The sequence below is a fragment of the Bufo gargarizans genome, chromosome 1 (assembly GCF_014858855.1).
Source record: "Bufo gargarizans isolate SCDJY-AF-19 chromosome 1, ASM1485885v1, whole genome shotgun sequence".
NCBI lineage: Eukaryota > Metazoa > Chordata > Amphibia > Anura > Bufonidae > Bufo > Bufo gargarizans.
Genome location: NC_058080.1, coordinates 554,744,239 through 554,765,059, shown reverse-complemented (window position 1 = coordinate 554,765,059; position 20,821 = coordinate 554,744,239). Strand labels below are relative to the sequence as shown.

The 20,821-nt window shown below is 43.1% G+C and overlaps 1 protein-coding gene across 1 annotated transcript in view; it reads left to right on the top strand.

Moving 5' to 3' along the window:
- Positions 1-20,821, top strand: part of LOC122924490 (splicing factor SWAP) — a 181,604-nt gene that overhangs the window by 37,265 nt on the left and 123,518 nt on the right. Inside the window, exons 8-10 of the mRNA XM_044275621.1 lie at positions 11,538-11,751; positions 18,324-18,455; positions 18,536-18,629. Of these exons, the coding sequence (XP_044131556.1) occupies positions 11,538-11,751; positions 18,324-18,455; positions 18,536-18,629 (440 nt within the window). The remainder of the gene's footprint in view (positions 1-11,537; positions 11,752-18,323; positions 18,456-18,535; positions 18,630-20,821) is intronic.

Genomic DNA, 20,821 nt, shown 5'->3' with positions numbered 1-20,821 from the left:
GACAGCTTAAAATGGTAAAAACAGCTGACAGATTCCCTTAAGCGCTGTATTTACATGGATCAGTCACCTCCACAGTATGAGGACATGGGGTCGCTATTGTGATCGCTCTTCCCTATACAGCTGCATTGTATCTGGGCAGCAGAGCTCTGCTTTGACAGCGCAATCTGCTGCCCAGAAATGCCACTTTACTTTCCTGCACTAACAACAGTTTCACCCGATGACCAAGCGTTTGACTTGTTCATTGGGTGATCGGCTGCACCTTTAGATGAGCAGATTGTCAGGAACAGGCGTTCGCAGGAACGTTCATCCCCAATAAACTACCCGATAATGTGTTTTATAAGCTGTTAGTATTTGAGAGAGGTTTATTAGATGATGGGCACAAAGTGAAAATACCAGACAATAACCCTTTATGACAGCTGCTAAATATTTTTAGTAAAGACCATTTGAAAAAAATATATTAAGCCCAATGCAATCATAAACACATTTTTCCCCAAAGGTGTACATAGCCTTTACGTTTTCAAAATCAGTAGAAGGAACCGCTCCCCTCTGCTAGATAATGCTTACAGCTGTGCTAATGGTGACTTTTCTGCTCTGTAGAGCTGCAGGCATCCATTGGAAACAGCAGATGGCCATTGATATCAGTGGGTACCCTGTTGTGCACAGCAGGTTCCCATCACATCTAGTAAAAATATCTAAAACATGGCTTTGGGGCAAGTGATATGTGACGTCTACTTGGCGTGGTCCTGCTGTGCGCACGGAACGTCATAGCCTGTGTGCTGTCCCCCTTTCCTCAAGGGTCTCTGCTGCCGGCTCATATGAGGGAACACGCATGTGCTATCCCATGAAAGAATGACAGAGCAGCCTTTTGCCTGTAAAGGTTAGGTTTTGCAGACCAAGCACTGCAGTGCAATGGGAGGGGACTACAAATATTCATGAGGGAAAGCGCAATGATTGTTACACCCCTTCCCTGCTCTGCTGCTGCATGTAAACAAAGGGGTCAGAACAGAACTATGCAAATATGCAAAAGTGTACGTATGTGTGTTGTGTTTATTTAAAAAAAAAAAGAAAAAATCCTGCTTAACTAATGTATATATTTTTTATATTACTCTGAAAACCCGTTAGTGACCACTAATACGCCTTTTTACTGACTAAGGGTCTATTCACACGTCCGTTGTATTTTCCTGATCTGTTCCGTTTTTTGCTGAACAGATCTGGACCAGATCTGGACCCATTCATTTTCAATGGGTCCTGAAAAAAAATCAGACATTGTGCTGTCCGATTATTTTTTTTTTTTTTTTTTTTTTTTTTTTTTTTTTCAGGACCCATTGAAAATGAATGGGTCCAGATCTGTTCAGCAAAAAACGGAACAGATCAGGAAAGAAACAACGGACGTGTGAATGGACCCTTAAACAAAGTTTTTTTTTAGCTAAACAGCTTGTTTTAATCAATCATTACATGTACTTAAAATGGTGCATTAAAAATTATAACTTGTCCTGCACAAAATAAGACCCTCATACAAGTACATTGATAAAAAAAAAAACGAAAAAGTTATAACTCTAGGAATGCAATTAAAAAAAAAAAGATTAAACCTATCTGACGAGGTACTGTGACTGGAGTTAGGCTTGCGCCTGTTCTGAACAACCTGCTTGCTGCCAGCATCCATGGAAACTGTGTAGACTATGGGTATGCTGCTTCATGGTGACTGGCACACTGTAGTTAAATGTGCTGCATCACTCATGACAAGTGCGAATGCGCTACGCTGTTGGGTATCACCAATGTACAGATCAATGGCCTGCATGGAAAATGTAATGGGTTTCCCTTCTAGTATCTTAGTAAATCCTGGGATTATTTCATTGCTGCTTTTTTGGTTCTGTCTTGATGAAGAGGGAGGCCTTTCTCACTTCAACATATATGCAGCCTCAAGTTTCGCTGTTAAATCCAGCGACAATCTGCAAGGGAGTATCGGATTGTATCTATGTGGATTGTGGATCTATGCCAAAATGGCACACGCAGCAAAACTAGCGTTTAGACTGTTACAGCAATCATGTCATGAAAGCAGTGTTTTATTTCTACCCCCCTACCATTTCTCCACAAATACACTTCCATCTCAGAAACTTCATATGGTAAAAGCTTGTCTGAGTAACCTGATTTTGCTGTCCCGGAATCAAGAAAATTATAACTTGCAGCTTAGAAAATAGATGACTGGTTCTAAAACTCTGGAAATCCATTTCGGTATTTGTATCCTAGTGTAATCGGTCGACACAGTGACTATATCGTGAACAAAACTATAATACCTACCGGACTTTACAGCATAGCACATTGCCTAGATATTTCAATATTTAAAGGACACCTATTTATTTAAGGGCATCTGTCAGCAGATTTGTACCTATGACACTGGCTGACCTGTTACATGTGCTCCTGGCAGCTGAAGGCATCTTTGTTGGTCCCATGTTTATATATGTCCACAATGTTGAGAAAAATGAGGTTTAAATATATGCAATGGAGGCATTGTTGCACCTAGAGGCTCTGCTCTCTCTATAACTGCTGCTCACTTTCCACTTTGACAGGGCCAGGCAGTGAAAATGTCATCACACCTGTCTGACTTCTCCTGAAGTACAGAGGAGGGGTGGCTGTTGCAGAGAGAGCAGAGCCTCTAGGTGTAACGGCAATGCGCCCACTGCTCCTAGACATGATAAATGCAATTTGCTGAGTTGAGATAACTTCTTTAATTATGTACGGCTCAAAAAGAAAATAAAGAAAACTCTTTGAATGAGAAGGTGTGTCCAAACTTTTGGTCTGTGTGTATATGTGTGTGTGTAACAAAGGAGAGAAAAGAAAAAAGAATGTGGCACTCGCCAAAAAATACTCTTTGCAGTTTTATTCACATAAAAAGGTAAGTGTCATGCTGGTAAAACAGAGCTAGAAGGCAACAGCCGTTTTAGGCTTGAAAAAGTGCAACACGCGCGAAACGGCTGTTGCCTTCTAGCTCTGTTTTACCAGCATAACGCTGACCTTTTTATGTGAATAAAACTGCAAAGAGTATTTTTTGGTGAGTGCTGCATTCTATATTCTTTTCTCTCCTTTGTTGCAAATACTATTTGTTTTTTATGCTGTGCACCACTACTACTCACATTCGATCAGTGCAGCACCAAATAAATCCCACACCTACAGCAGCAGTATCCTCTACATATTAGTGTGTGTGTGTGTGTGTGTTAAAATCAGTAAACAATCAAATATGTTTATAATAAACAGACACTTGCGCTGCCGTTAGATATATCTCTGAGGCTGATGTCTTTCACCTTGTTTGCCGCTGCCTAGTATTGGGGTGAGTGTCCAACCTGTTCTCACCTTTAATAGGTGGCTAATAGCTATATATATATATATATATATATATATATATATATATTTATATTTATATTTATATCCAGCGCTGGCATACAGAGAGGGTAGGGAAGGGTGAGGATTATTATGTGTATATGCACAGGACGCTAAATACAAGATCTCTACCTGTTATCTGATGAATAGTCGTTCCGTGATGTGGTGTGATCCTGTTGTTCCAGGAAGCGCTGTATTGATCTGCTGAGACGCTTCTTGCTCTAACTCTCACCTAGCACGCTGCCCCAGCCGGTAGCTAGCGCACACCTGGAGGAGCCTGCAGGGATGAGTTCAGGAGCGTCTTCGTGTGACGTCACCCGGAGCGAAGTTGTGACGTCACACGAAGACGCTCCTGAACTCATCCCTGCAGGCTCCTCCAGGTGTGCGCTAGCTACCGGCTGGGGCAGCGTGCTAGGTGAGAGTTAGAGCAAGAAGCGTCTCAGCAGATCGATACAGCGCTTCCTGGAACAACGGGATCACACCACATCACGGAACGACTATTCATCAGATAACAGGTAGAGATCTGGTAATTAGCGTCCTGTGCATATACACATAATCATCCTCACCCTCCCCTACCCTCTCTGTATGCCAGCGCCGGTATTATATACATATATATAAAACAATCAAATATAAAGATAATTAGCACCACTGCATCCAAAAAAGCCCATATTATTACAATATAAGGCTACATGCATACGGATGTAGCTTGGATGCAGACCCATTCACTTCAATGGAGCTGCAAAAGATGCGGACAGTACTCTGTACTTCGTTCCGTGGACCGCAAAAAAAAAATATAACATGTCCTATTCTTGTCCGCATTTTGCAGACAAGAATAGACAGTTATATTAACCGCCTCCAGACCGCCTAACGCAGGATCGCGGTCCAGAGGCGGCAGCTCTGCGCAGAGTCACGCATATATGCGTCATCTCGCGCGAGCCGAGATTTCCTGTGAACGCGCGCACGTTCACAGGATCGGAAGGTAAGAGAGTGGATCTCCAGCCTGCCAGCGGCGATTGTTCGCTGGCAGGCTGGAGATGCGATTTTTTTTTTAACCCCTAACAGGTATATTAGACGCTGTTTTGATAACAGCGTCTAATATACCTGGTCCTCTGGTGGTCCCTTTTGTTTGGATCAACCACCAGAGGACACAGGAAACTCAGTAATAAGTAGCACCAAACACCACTACACTACACCCCCCCCCGTCACTTATTAACCCCTTATGAACCCCTGATCACCCCATATAGACTCCCTGATCACCCCCCTGTAAGGCTCCATTCAGACGTCGTCCGTATGATTTTTACGGATACATGGATCGGATCCGCAAAACGCATACGGACGTCTGAATGGAGCCTTACAGGGGGTGATCAGGGAGTCTATATGGGGTGATCAGGGGTTCATCAGCCTGCCTGATCACCCACCTGTAAGGCTCCATTCAGACGTCCGTATGTGTTTTGCGGATCCGATCCATGTATCCGTGGATCCGTAAAAATCATACGGACGTCTGAATGGAGCCTGACAGGGGGGTGATCAGGGAGTCTATATGGGTGATCACCCCCCTGTCATTGATCACCCCCCTATAAGGCTCCAGTCAGACATTTTTGGCCCAAGTTAGCGGAAATTTTTATTTTATTTTTTTCCCTTACAAAGTCTCATATTCCACTAACTTGTGTAAAAAAAATTAAATCTCACATGAACTCACCATACCCCTCACGGAATCCAAATGCGTAAAATTTTTTAGACATTTATATTCCAGACTTCTCACGCTTTCGGGCCCCTAAAATGCCAGGGCAGTACAAACACCCCACAAATGACCCCATTTTGGAAAGAAGACACCCCAAGGTATTCGCTGAGGGGCATATTGAGTCCATGAAAGATTGAAATTTTTGTCCCAAGTTAGCGGAAAGGGAGACTTTGTGAGAAAATACCAAAAAAAATCAATTTCCGCTAACTGTGCCCAAAAAAAAAAATTCTATGAACTCGCCATGCCCATCATTGAATACCTTCGGGTGTCTTCTTTCCAAAATGGGGTCACATGTGGGGTATTTATTCTGCCCTGGCATTTTAGGGGCCTGAAAGTGTGAGAAGAAGTCTGGGATGCAAATGTCTAAAAATGCCCTCCTAAAAGGAATTTGGGCCGCATTGCGCATCTAGGCTGCAAAAAAGTGTCACACATGTGGTATCGCCGTACTCAGGAGAAGTTGGGGAATGTGTTTTGGGGTGTCATTTTACATATACCCATGCTGGGTGAGAGAAATATCTTGGTCAAATGCCAACTTTGTATAAAAAAAAAAAAGGGAAAAGTTGTCTTTTGCCAAGATATTTCTCTCACCCAGCATGGGTATATGTAAAATGACACCCCAAAACACATTCCCCAACTTCTCCTGAGTACGGCGATACCAGATGTGTGACACTTTTTTGCCGCCTAGGTGGGCAAAGGGGCCCACATTCCAAAGAGCATCTTTCGGATTTCACAGGTCATTTTTTACACATTTTGATTTCAAACTACTTACCACACATTAGGGCCCCTAGAATGCCAGGGCAGTATAACTACCCCACAAGTGACCCCATTTTGGAAAGAAGACACCCCAGGGTATTCCGTGAGTGGCATGGTGAGTTCCTAGAATTTTTTTTTTTTGTCACAAGTTAGCGGAAAATTATGATTTTTTTTTTTTTTTTTTTCTTCTTACAAAGTCTCATATTCCACTAACTTGTGACAAAAAATAAAAAATTCTAGGAACTCACCATGCCCCTCACAGAATACCTAGGGGTGTCTTCTTTCCAAAATGGGGTCACTTGTGGGGTAGTTATACTGCCCTGGCATTTTAGGGGCCCTAATGTGTGCAAAGTAGTTTGAAATCAAAATGTGTAAAAAATGACCTGTGAAATCCGAAAGGTGCTCTTTGGAATGTGGGCCCCTTTGCCCACCTAGGCGGCAAAAAAGTGTCACACATGTGGTATCGACGTACTCAGGAGAAGTTGGGGAATGTGTTTTGGGGTGTCATTTTACATATACCCATGCTGGGTGAGAGAAATATCTTGGTCAAATGCCAACTTTGTATAAAAAAAATATGGGAAAAGTTGTCTTTTGCCAAGATATTTCTCTCACCCAGCATGGGTATATGTAAAATGACACCCCAAAACACATTCCCCAACTTCTCCTGAGTACGGCGATACCAGATGTGTGACACTTTTTTGCAGCCTAGGTGGGCAAAGGGGCACACATTCCAAAGAGCACCTTTCGGATTTCACCGGTCATTTTTTAAAGATTTTGATTTCAAACTACTTCTTATGCATCTGGCCCCCTGAAATGCCAGGGCAGTATAGCTACCCCACAAGTGACCCCATTTTGGAAAGAAGACACCCCAAGGTATTTTGTGATTGGCATAGTGAGTTCATGGAAGTTTTTATTTTTTGTCACAAGTTAGTGGAATATGAGACTTTGTAAGAAAAAAAAGAAAAACATAAATAATCATTTTCCGCTAACTTGTGACAAAAAATTAAAAGTTCTATGAACTCACTATGCCCATCAGTGAATACCTTAGGGTGTCTACTTTCCGAAATGGGGTCATTTGTGGGGTGCTTGTACTGTCTGGGCATTGTAGAACCTCAGGAAACATGACAGGTGCTCAGAAAGTCAGAGCTGCTTCAAAAAGCGGAAATTCACATTTTTGTACCATAGTTTGTAAACGCTATAACTTTTACCCAAACCATATTTATTTATTTTTTTACCCAAACATTTTTCTTTATCAAAGACATGTAGAACAATAAATTTAGCGAAAAATTAATATATGGATGTTTTTTTTTTTGCAAAATTTTACAACTGAAAGTGAAAAATGTCATTTTTTTGCAAAAAAACGAAAAATGTAAGCAGCAATGAAATACCACCAAATGAAAGCTCTATTAGTGAGAAGAAAAGGAGGTAAAATTCATTTTGGTGGTAAGTTGCATGACCGAGCAATAAACAGTGAAAGTAGTGTAGTGCAGAAGTGTAAAAAGTGGCCTGGTCATTAAGGGGGTTTCAGCTAGCGGGGTTGAAGTGGTTAAAGGCTGTCCGTGCCATTCCGCAAATTGCGGACCACAAAACGCACAACGGTTGTGTGCATATAGCCTGAAAGTATGTATTCAGTACAGTACACTGTATTAGGAAAAAAAAAAATCTAAATAGCTGATTTGTTGTTTCATCGCTTCACCTCTCCAAAAAAATTTGAATAAAGTTTAAAAAAATAAAATAAAACACTCCAAATAGTTTCTACGGAAACGACAGTCCCCCCCCCCCCCTCAAAAACTTAAACCCCTACTCTGCTCCATAGACTTAACTATAAAAAAAAGTTAAAATACTAATGTTAAAAGAAAAACTATATTAATGTGGTATCGCTGACCCAGAGAATGAAGATAACAGGACAGTTTTACTGCATAGGGAACACGGTAAAAACAGATTTTTTTATTTATTTATATTTTTCCATTTTTTTCTAGCTTCCTATTACATGATATGCAGTATAAAATTGATCCATTGGAAAGTACAACTTGTCCCGCAAAAAAACAAGCTCGCGTAAAAAATTATGGCGCCTGGATGGCAGAAAATTGCCCTGTTCTCAAGGGGTTAACGCAACCTCATTCATCCACCTGCTGTATAGGGTTATTCCCTTATAGCTTTCCTTCCAAAGCTAGAATCCATACTGAAATGAGTTAACCGTATAAATCACTTCCTCCACCAAGTTATGCAGCTTTCCAGTAATCTACTTTATATACCAGTTCCTCACCATTTTCCATTGTATCTTTTTGATCGTGAATGGAAACAATATATAGTTGCTGAAAACCTGTACAGACTTAAAACTATTCACAGCTTACTGTTTGCTACAATATGTCTGGTTAATGCAATTGTCTTGCTGATCAAATCGGTCATCTATTCTAAACATTGTACTACAGGTTCAGCAAACCTCTGCGGTTATGTTCACATCTGCGTTATGAACTCTGGCACTCTTTTCCCGTATACATTTCTGCTTTCGGACGGACCTATCCAGCTGAAAGCGGCTGGATCCCATTATAGCGCATGGAGATTAACTGCACGGTAGTGTCCAGCTATGCCATATACAGTGCACTCCGGCAGTCTGTTCCTCCGCCAGATGTGAACGCGGCCTAAGGCCTCATGAACACATCTGTTGCCCGGCCGTGGCCATATTGAGGCCCGCAAACAGCTGGTCCGCAATATGCGGGCATCGGCCGTGTACTCCCCGCATCAAGGATGCGGACCCATTCACTTGGAATGGAGGCACGGAAGCACTACAGAGTGCTTCCGTGGTGGTTCTGTCCATGCCTCCGCACTGCAAAAAAATAGAACATGTTCTATTTTTTGCGGTGGGGACGGATCAAGGACCTATTCAAGTTAAATGGTTCTTGATCCGTCCCAGCTGCCACACAGACTTTGCCTTGTGCATTGGGGACCGCACATTGCGGTCCCCAATGCACGGAACGGCTGTGTGCATGAGGCCTAAGGCTGTATGTGCCGAGTATCATGTTTTTGTACTTTCATGTACTGTGTAATGTCTTTGTTCAATGAAGCCAACAGCTGACCTTAATAAAGAAGCCACAGTCTTTTCTAAAAGTTAAAAATTGCACCTAGACATGCCTTTAGAAATTGGCATCAGTCAGATGAAACAAATGTCTGTATTCTTAATAAAGGAAGGAAAATGTAAATTTCATTGCAGTCCTTACAGATAGGATTGGATGAGGGTACAGTGAGGCTCTCATTACTGTATATTGTGTATAATGTGATGCTCAGTCTCTTGTAATCTTCAGTGATTGTACTGGTAGTGATCATCAGTGGATATATATACTCTACACAGGTTCTGTCCCATCTAGCCACTCAGTGTAGAACTGCTGAAGCCTTGTGCATGAACTGAAGGATATCCTGTGAGATTCTCTTTCCCAGCATCCTTTGTAGGGGCCACATGGGCCAGCGCTTGAGTTGTCTCCTCTTCATACTTGCCTACATCTTATATCACAGATGTACTAATCCTGATTTAGACAGCAAATGCTTAAACTTGCGCATTGTCGGCCAATTCAGCATTAACAAGTTTTTGCGATAATCTGGCAGTGTAATACTGCCACCGATTACCCAATAAACGATTAAACATCCTTAAAAATCATTTGCTGGTGAAGCTTGTGCTGTGTAATCACCATCTGCTGCCATCAAACAGCTAGTCAGTTTGATGGGGACATGTGATGGCATTTGCGAATGCTCCTACCATACTGAGGAGGAGATTGCTGGATGTAAATGCAGGGGTCTCCTCTGCTAGGAAGCAGACGATTACCAGGAAAGAACTCTTCCCTTAGTCCCGACAATCCCCTGCTAGATCGTTTAACCCAATAAAGCCCTTAGACTAGACTGTTGACAGATGTGCTTTATCTATGTGCTTGAGGCTGGATGATAATTCTGGCGAGCAGTTAGGTGGCTTACTCTGAGCCAGAATTTGGCAAAGCTTAAAGGAGTTATCTCATCAGATAGTTACTAAGGTGAGAAGGGACTAAGCCCCGACCATCAGATGGCCAGGACACAGCGGCATGGGCTTACGCTCAACGTTTTAGTAGCTCCCATTGCAGTGCATAAAAGCTATGGAAACAGTGCAGCACAGCAAGCTCAACTGTTTCCCAGCTTCCGGGTGGTTGAGGCTTAGTCCCTTCTCACCTTATTAACTGTGTGATGAGACAACCCCTTTAAAGAGGCACTGCACTATCACACAGTTTTATTTCATTTAATAGAGTATGTGTAACTTGCAAATTTCACATTTAATAAATATGCCTTTATCCACCTAAAATAAAAAAGTCATGGTTACTAGGGGTCTCATTTCCAGATCAGTTGCAGTCCACTGCGTGTTGTCAGGCAGAATATGTCCCTGGTAACAGAGACTCAGAAGACGGTTCACAGGAAATGGAGATGAGTCAGAGCTAGCGGAGATCCTGAGACTGGTAAAAGAACTGCTTCTGAACTTCACAGGAGCCTCCCATGTGTCTGTGTGATTTCTCCCTTCTGATCTGTTCTGTGATCTCCAGAACTGAAAAAAAAAAAAACATAGTGGAAAGTAGGGGAGGGCGGTATAGGCGATATGCAATATAAATATGGAATTTGTGCATATCGCCTATATTGCCGGACTGCGATATGACCACATAGCGGCATCCGATCGGTTACCATGGCAGCCAGGATGCTACTGAAGTTCTGACTGTGATGGTATGTCAGTAAGCAGCATTATACTCACGTGCGCGGTGGCCGCTGGGCGCTCCTTCTGTCTGTGCGGCGCATTGCTAATGCTTTTAGCTCACGTGCGCCATGGCCACCGGGCACTTCTTCGTCTCATAGGTCTGTGCGGCGCATTGCTAATGCTATAAGGAGCACCCGGCGGACACGGCGCATGTGAACTATAAGCATTAGCAATGCGCCGCACAGACAGAAGGAGCGGCCACGGCGCACGTGAGTATAATGCTGCTCACTGACATACCATGGCAGCCAGGACTTCAGTAGCGACCTGGCTGCCATGGTAACCGATCGGAGCCCCACCATTACACTGCTGGGACTCCGATCGGAACTGCTGCTGCCACCAATGATGGGGGGAGGGGGCCCCTGCCACCAATGATCAGTACTGGGGAGGGAGGGGGGGGGCCCACCGCCACCAATGATGGGAGGGGACCCTGTGGCCACTGCCACCAATGATTAATACTGGGGAGGGGGGGGGGGGGGTTTGAGTTACCAGAGGGGGCTGATAAGAGGAAGAGGCTGGGGGGCTACATCAGAGGCTGGCTGCCATGGTCAGCTCCCTACAGTTGTGCCATAATGGAGCATAGGCTTCTTTATATGACTTGAAAAATATGACACAAAAAGACCCATGTTAGGGACTTCAGTTATTTCCATCAGTTATTGTGTGAAGTCTACTCGGAGATAAGGTATAATGGAAACATATTCACCTGTTCTGTGTTTTTTACTTACACTCAGCCTTACAAATCTAATGAATAAAAAAGTCACCAAAATGCTTAAAGCGGTGAGTGCGCTCCTAGGATTTGTCAAGGCTCATTCTGCTATTGTACAGTTTGTGGATTTTGAAATGTACTTTTCTGAATATCTGCAGAATGACAATCGACTAAAATGTTTTTTTTTTGTTTTGTTTTTATAGCTTCTGTGACGTCTACTTATTACAATTACTACATGTTACCTGATGGGACGTACTGTCTTGCACCTCCACCACCAGGAATGGACTCCAGTGCTTACTACAACCCGTTGCCAGCAGAAGACTGTGCACAAATTGCTACTACATCACAATCCAGCATCTCCCCATCTCTAAATAATGGTGAAACCAGCCAATTATCCCAGGAAGTGCCTGCACCAAGGTAAAGATGGGCCACTGCCCAAGGAATTTAGCTTTTTCCTCCCAAAGTTTTGGTTTGTGTGCTCTTCAACGCACTCCTGCAGTAAGCACACTAGCTAGCAACTTCCATGTGTGTATTTTCATTCTGCTAGACCTAGAATTGTGTATATGTGTATTAAAGGAGTCCCAATCACCTATAGCAGGGCCTTCTCAAACAGCTGATCTGTGGAAGTTCCTGGTGTCGAACCCCCACTGATCAATGCTAATGACCTAGCCAGAGGATGTCATCAGTGACAAAACGTTGAATAAACCCATTAATCTGTATAAAAATGCACATGTCTGATGACCACTTCACTACGTAGTTTCCATCCTTCAACGGCCCCAGCCAATCTACTGTTATGCCTCATTCATATGTCAGTGTTCGGTCAGTGATTTTGAGCCAAAACCAGGTTCGGCTCCAGACACAGAACAGGTGCAGATCTTTCCCTTTATACCATATGTCTGTGGAGGCTCCAATCCTGGTTTTGGCTCACAATCACTGATGGAAATCACTAAGCAAAACACTGACGTGTGACTGAGGCTTTAGAAGCTGTGACAGTTACTGTGGCTGCAGCAGAAAGGACATTCCTCCTTAGAAAAGACGCATCTCCTGAGCTGCAGCAGCAAGGTCACACCCCTGTCCTCCTAGCCTGAACAGAATCCATTAGAGCGATTGGAGAAATGAATGGGGATCTCTGGATCCATGTGACAGGGCTGGTTCTAGCTTTGTCAGAAAGATATGAATCATGACATAATCCTTTATAAGGACAACTGTTAATGTATGTTATAATAGTTGCTGACATACTTTTGTGTTTTTGTGGAAACTTTTAATTAAAATGATGTTGGGGGATTTATGAAAGCTGTAATCTGGCTTTCTGGCATGCAGGAGTAGCAGGTTTTGCACCAGCAGCATTTTGCACAAATATTGTGGGATTTTACAATGTTAGGCTGAATGCACACGGCCATGTTCCACGGCCGTGAGCGGTCCGTGGTAATCCGGCCTGAATTCTTGCTGAGAGCAGGAGCACACTGTGTCATTGGTTGCTATGACGCCATGCGCTTCATGCCGCTGCTGCACTACGGTAATACACTCGTATAGCTCATACCAGTGTATTACTGTAGTGCGGCGGCATGAAGCGCACGGCGTCATAGCAACCAATGACGCTCTGTGCTCCTGCTCTCAGCAGGATGCCAGGCCAGGTTACCATGGACCGTGTGCATTCGGCCTTAAAGCAAACCTGTCACCGGGATTTTGTGTATAGACCTGAGGACATGGGTTGCTAGATGGCCGCTAGCACATCCGCAATACCCAGTCCCCATAGCTCTGTGTGCTTTTATTGTGTAAAAAAAACGATTTGATACATATGCAAATTACCCTGAGATGAGTCCTGTACGTGAGATGAGTCAGGGACAGGACTCATCTCAGGTTAATTTGCATATGTATCAAATCGTTTTTTTTGCACAATAAAAGCACACAGAGCTATGGGGACTGGGTATTGCGGATGTGCTAGCGGCCATCTAGCAACCCATGCCCTCGGCTCTATACCCAAAATCCAGGTGACAGGTTCCCTTTAACAGCACTTTTCAAAAAAGTGTTGCAGACTTTCTGAAAGTGGATGGGACCTCCTCTGCCTAACACATTTGCCCAGAAAACTGAAAATTGTACCTGAAATCTGTTCCAGCCTTGTGTAGATTACGTTTTTGGCACAAGGAAAGCTGAGGATAGCTTCTCTTAATAATTTCACGGCATCTTGCGCCATCTGACTTTTTGATCAGTCATACACCGAATATGGCTATGAAAAGAAAAATATATTTTCTTTCAATAGTTTTTTTTCTTAGGCCTCATGCACGCGGCCGTGTTCCGCGGCCGAGAGCGGACTGTGGAAACCCGGCCGGGATTCCTCCTGACAGCATGAGCGCACGGCATCATTGGTTGCTATGATGCCGTGCGCGTCATGCCGCCGCTCCTGTACAGTAATGCACTATACTAGTGTATTACTGTACAGCAGCGGCTGCATGAAGCGCACGGCGTCATAGCAACCAATGATGCCATGCGCTCATGCTGTCAGGAGGATTCCCGGCCGGGTTTCCACGGTCCGCTCTCGGCTGTGTGCATCAGGCCTAAAGTATTAAAAATTGAAGCGCAAGAATACCTTTACAAATGTGGTATCATTTGGCCCCTATAATGCAGTGCACAGGTCAGTTTTACTGCATGGGGAACACCATATAAACTTTTTTTCTCAATTCCACGCCATTTGTATTCCACCTTCAAACTACATCGTATGCATTGTAGGGTTGTTGCGATACCAAAATTTTGATTCTGTTTCGATACCATAAAAAAGTTTTGCAATACTCAATACCATTCGATACCACGCGGAAAAAAAATATACCAAAAAAAAGCTGCATGCATTCGCATTTTATGGAACGTTCGACCCATAACGGAACAGTCCTATCCTATTTTTTGGGGGGACAAGGTGACTAAAAAAAATGGGGAATCGCGCAGTTTATTTTTTATTCTGTTACGGCGTTTATCGCATAGGAGATTTTTTTATTTTTATGTTTTAGTAGTTTGGATTTTTGGGATGTGGCGATATGTTTATTATTTTATATGTAAAATTGGGAAAAGGTGTGATTTATACTTAAAGGGGCTCTGCACCTTCATTTAACTGATGATCTATCTGATCGGCGGGGGTCCCGGGTGTTTGAGAAGGCAGCGGCGCTCCAGCAGCGCCGCTGCCTTCTCACTATTTACCGCCGGGCCGCCCGCCCACTGACGTCACGACTTGTATCAACTAGAGTGGGCGCGGCTAAGCTCTATTCAAGTGAACAGAGGTTAGCCGCGCCCACTCTAGTTGATACAAGTCGTGACGTCAGTGGGCAGGCGGCCTGGCGGTAAATAGTGAGAAGGCAGCGGCGCTGCTGGAGCGCCGCTGCCTTCTCAAACAGCTGATCGGCGGGGGTCCCGGGTGTCGAACCCCCGCCGATCAGAAGCTGATTATCTATCCAGAGGATAGATCATCAGTTAAATGAAGGTGCAGAACCCCTTTAATATTTTGGAGTTTTTTTATTTATTTATTTTTTATTCTTTTTATTTAATAACTATTAGCACCTAGAACCTGGGCTATTTTAATCCCTTGTCCTATTCACCCTAATAGAGCTTTAGTACACACAGCAGCAGGGAGATTACCATGGCAGCCAAGGCTTCAGGCTGCTGGGGCTCCGATCAGAAGCTGCCACTGCCACTGCCACCAGGGGAGGGGACCCTGTGGCCACTGCCAGCATTGATTTTAGTACTGGGGAGTTGAGGGGGTGCGCACTGCGCCACCAATGATGATTAACATCTAATACAGATACAGGAGGCGTGTGCGGCGGCAGAATCGAATAGCCTGCACCCGATCTCTATGACTGTGCTCTGCGATCTGCGGCAGTTAACCCCTCGGGTACAGCACCCAGCTCCCTGTCACAGAGGTCGGGTGCAGGCATGTGATTCTGCCTCCGCACCCGCCTCCTGTATCTGTGTTAGGCTACATGCACATGAACGTTTGATTCTGTGTCCGTTCCGTCTTTTTTGCGGATACGATGTGGACCTATTTATTTCAATGGTACCACAAAAAATGCGGACAGCAAACCGTGTGCTGTTGCATCAGTATGTCCCTTCCGTAGCACCGCCCAAAAATAGACCATGTCCTATTGTTTTCCGTTTATGGCATTGTTACAATGGATCCGCAACTTGTAGACCACAAAACGCATACGGTGTGCATGTAGCCTTAGACGTTAATTTTCATTGGTGGCACAGTGCGCCCGCCCCTCTCTCCTCATCGGCAGCGGCGGCACAGGCGGAGGGAGAGAGTAACTCCTTCTCCCCAGTGCTGCTGAGGGAACATGGCAGCGCTGACAGCAGTGCACTCATGTTCTGTGATACAAGTTTGCGCAGTAGCGCAGGCTAGTATCGATAAATGGCAAATCCCGGTACCGAACCAATACCGGACAAAAGTATCGATTGGGTATCGATATTTTGATATCCGCAACAACCCTAATGCAGTGGTGCCATTAAAAAGTACAACTTGTCCCACAAAATACAATATAGCTATGTGAACAAGAAATTCTAAGGCTGTGGCTCCAGGGATGCAGGGAGTGAAAAACTAGAAACGCAAAACAGAAATTCCCTGCATCACGAAGGAGCTAATCAGCAAAATGATTATCCACCTTTCTAAATGTACAATAAGGGTACAAGTATACTGGTTGTTCGACAGCGGTTGTGGCCAGGATTGCAGACTGCCTCGTTCACACGTCAGTGTTCGATCAGTGATTTTGAGAAAAAAAAAACAGGTGCAGATCTCTCCACAGAACAGGAGCAGATCTCTCCAGTATGCCTTATGTCTGTGGAGGCGCCTGTCCTGGTTTTGGCTCACAATAACTGATGTAAATCACTGACCAAACACTGATGTGTGACTGAGACTTAATAGTAATCCCATAGTGCTGGATTTCTTACAACTGGCGCAGTGATTCCATTAATTTGTGATCCTTGCCGCAAACAGTGTAGCCATATTCTTAGGTTGTATGTTCATCAGTAAATGCTCCACCAGTAGTGGAAATGTTAAGCGTTGCACATAGTGATTTTGGATCCTTAGGACAGACTAAAGACCGTGCCATCCACCCTCAAACACTTGAATTGTTCTATAGAAGCTGCATGTGCAGCACTGATTATAGGAAGATGGGGTACAGGACAGGCACCCAAATAATTCCTTCTCGGTATTAAAGCATTCGTTCATTTCCAGTTCCTTCGAGATTGTTGTGGTTAGGGATGAGCGAACTTGTGTTTTCGAGTTCAGCGTACAAGGTCCAGGTTATCTAAGAATTCTGTAATGGATTCCGCTACCACAGACTATAAGTTATGGTCGGTGGTAGCGGAATCCGTAACGGAATTCTTGGATAACCTGAACTTGAAAACAGAAGTTCACTCATCCCTAGTTGTGATCATCTCCCATGACATGTGCCCCATTGGTTATTACCATGTCCCTATAGATGGCTGTATATCATGTCAGATCTGCAGGTAGCCAGACACTGAAACGTGACACATGGAATATAGGTTTAGTGCAAAAATCATCTAACTTGGGCCAAGCAAAGAAAATAAATCTTCCTTAGTTTCCTCCTTTTAGATTATATTTTTGAATATTCCATCTCAGGTTTTTTTTTATCTTGCGGGTGTGGAAGCTTACTGTCTGTTCGTGGTTACCTAATTAAATTTCCCATTTTGTCCCCCCTAAATAAGATTTTCCGTTTGAGTAGCTCAGAAAGTAGGTTATGATTTAATTCTGCTTTTTCTGCTGACCTGCCTGCTACAGATAATGTGCTGACACTCTGAAGTTCTATTCAGTAGCATATACATAGAATAGATCCTTCTCTGTAACATTTTATTCATTTTTGGAGTGAATGCACCTTGATTAAAGTACGCCCTGTGTTTCCTCTCCCTTTTAGTCAGGATATATTTAATTTTTATTTAAGCAAGTCTAGTATCAGAGAACATTGTAGGAAATGGAGTACTGCACACTATCCCAATTTTATATATAAATAAACCTATGCAGTGAACAGAAAAATAAATAAACTGTGCGATTCGCCAATTTTTTGTCACTTTGTCCCCCCAAAAAATAGGATAGGACTGTTCTATTATGGGTCGGACATTCCTTAAAATGCTGGAATGCGGCTTTTTTTTGGTGTTTATTTTTTTTAAATGTGGTATCGAGTATTGCAATCATTTTTTTATGGTATCAAAATCGAATCAAAACTTTGGTATCGTGATAACTCTAGTAGCGATAACGTTAATTGAAAAATATATGATCATGCAGCACATTGTCATTTGGGATGAGCGAATCGACTTCGGGTGAAACATCTGAAGTCGATTCGAATAAAGCTTAATTTCAATACTGTACGGAGCGAGCGCTCCGTACAGTATTAGAATGTATTGGCTCCAATGAGACTTCAATAACGTCAAATTTATTTATACTGTAAAAATCATTTTACCGAACTCTGGTTCGGTTCTAGGGTACTACAGGTACCACAGCGCTGGATCGGAGGGGGACGGGAAGCTGATTTTTGTTTTTATTTTAATGGGATCTCTGCAGTTTCCCTAAATAAAAATGATAAATTAAACGACCCTTTTAAATTTGCACAGCTTAACTTTTAGAGCAGGACATCGATATTAAATTGGTGGTGGTTTGACCCTCTGCACCTCCGCCATTCAGCTATTTGGCAGTCCGGGGCTGCTGCGTCCTCCTCATTGTTGCACTTTTAGTAGTGTCTGTGCTTGGTGTTACTACAATACACTACAGTGAATGGTACTGGCTGTAATACGAGGCACAGCCGCTACTAAAAGTACAGAGCTGTGTCTCACTAGAAAACAATGAAGTGGACGTGGTCTTCCTACCACTTGGTCATTGTGGGTACCAAGAGAAGGGGACCTGTCTGGCAATGATGATAGTGGAAGTCTATCTGCCATGTTAAATGTCAGTGTTATCTTTTGTTCTAAGAGCCTCTTTGAATTGTGTTTAATTGCAGCACATTGGCCCCAGTGGTTGCCATTATCCCTCCGCCACCTGATATTCAGCCTGTCATTGATAAACTAGCACAGTATGTGGCTCGAAATGGACTTAAATTTGAAACCAGCGTTCAGGCAAAGAATGATTCAAGGTTAGTACTGCTTTCTGATGGGCGATTGACACTGGACGGAATAGTGAACCACATTGTAAAATATCCTTGCTCTTTCTTAGGTTTGACTTTCTGCAGCCTTGGCATCAGTATAATCCTTACTACGAATTTAAGAAGCACTTTTTCATGCAAAAAGAAGGCACGCTCATTCCCCAGGTATGGACTTGAAACCTGAAAATCCTTCTGGTTTTATTGACCATTGAATATTTATAGTCTAAGAAAGCTCACTGAAGAAGGAAATCCTATGTAAATGTGTAGATATTGGATTTATAGAGAAAGTAAGCTTTCAACTTAAAGTCTCCCAGACCACTAGAAGATAGCTGCTTTCTCTCAAAAACACCACCACACCTGCCCACTGGTTGTGTGTGTGTTAACGCAGCTCAGCTGAAGTGAATGGGGCAGAGCTGTAATACCAAGCACAACCTGCCTGTGGTGCTGTTTTTGAAAGAAAGCAGCCCTTTTTGTAGTCCTGGAGAACCCCTTTAAAGCCACATTGAGATAGATAGATATAGATATGAAATAAAAAATAGATGAGCAGCACACAAAATCCAGGAGGTGCATAATTTATTTATTATTATTTTTTTTTTATTACTTGATGCAAGAATTTTATTCTGTTTTGTGTACATGATGATGGGGGCAGCCATCTTGCCTGAACTGCTGTAAACAGCAGTTCAGATTTATGCCTTACTGCAGCCATATGCACCATAGGAGCCTGTAGTCTGGAGATGTTGATTGATTTCTATAGAATAATTTTCTAGGCATGCTCCCTAGCCTGTGCAGAGAGGGATGGGGTGGTGGGGAGCTGTGACCTTTTGTGAACCTATTGTGACTTATGTTCTCTATATATAGGAGTTATTTTTCATTGTAATCCTGTTTGCAAAGATAAGGCGCTGACTCCTGGAAAGTGATATCCACAGAACAGGAAGCGTCGACCTGTTAGGCTACTTTCACACTCGCGTTTTTTGCGGATCCGTCATGGATCTGCAAAAATGCTTCCGTTACAATAATACAACCGCATGCATCACAAACGGATCCGGTTGTATTATGTCTTCTATAGCCATGACGGATCCGTCTTGAACACCATTGAAAGTCAATGGAGGATGGACCAGATTGTGTCGGTAAAAACTGATCCGTCCCCACTGACTTACATTGTGTCCGTTTTGGCTCCGCTTCGTCAGGTGTCTGCCTCCAGAGCGGACTGGAGACTGAACGAAGGCAAACCGATGCATTTTGAGCGGATCCTTTGGCTTAGCGGTCAGTGGGAAAGTAGCAGGATTTCATTTTTTTGTTTTTGTTAAATATACATGGTGAAATGGAAAAATTTAAAAAGAGTTCTTAAACTGTGTCACATAAAAACTTTTAAACAGGACATGCTCTGATGACACATTCCCTTTTAAAAAATTATTAGTGCATTAATAGCTGAACAGTCTGACAACCGTCTCCGAACTATATCTTTTATGATGCCTCTTTTATAGACTTGTCCTTCATATCGAAAGCAGCCTGCTTTTCATTTCTGGATTGTAGAATTAGCAATCATCCTGCAATGCAATTTGATAAATGAAAATTGCCTTCATTGAGGTTATGTGAAATCAGCATCTTTCCCTCATACATTGGCTATGCCTGAAGTAATTTTATGCAACACATCATTTAGTTTCATTTCCAGAATTGATATTTATTTAAATTTCCTCTAAAGAGGGACCTCTCCCAACCCTTCCACTCTTTGCAGAGTGCATGGTATGGTATATTTTTGAGTTGTTTTATACTGTTGTGTGTATTTCTCAAATACCGCATTAAAACCCATTCACGTCAACCTAAGCAAACAGTAAAAAAAAATAAAAAATTTAAGTGCTAGTTTTATTTTTCCTTTAACCATGGTTAAATAAAATCGGATACTAACGAAGTAACACAATGACTTAAAGGGTTTCTCTGGGACTAAATACTGATGAACTAGTTATAAGCTTATCAATGTTAGGTCAGTGGGGATTTGGCAGAGGCACATCAACTCCTCCATGGTTTCACCTGTGTTCCAGAGAACCTATCTAATTTTAATTCATGGTTTTGCCATTTTACAGTTTGCTTATACAGAAGGTTAGAAATTCACACTGCCGGCATACGTTCCAGTAGAGAACAGCCTGTCTGTGCTCTCAGGATCTGGCATTGCCCGATATTACCAGAATGATTGTGAATGGATGAGGTGGAGATCCGGCTGCTACCCAGCAAGTATGTCGGGATTCATCTGCAGCAGTATTTGTCCAGCCAAATCCCAGCATATTTGCCAGATCTCAGCAGGAACCCATCAATGTGGCCGGTGTGCATTCTGATATCATCGGTCCAGAGTGCTTCAGTAG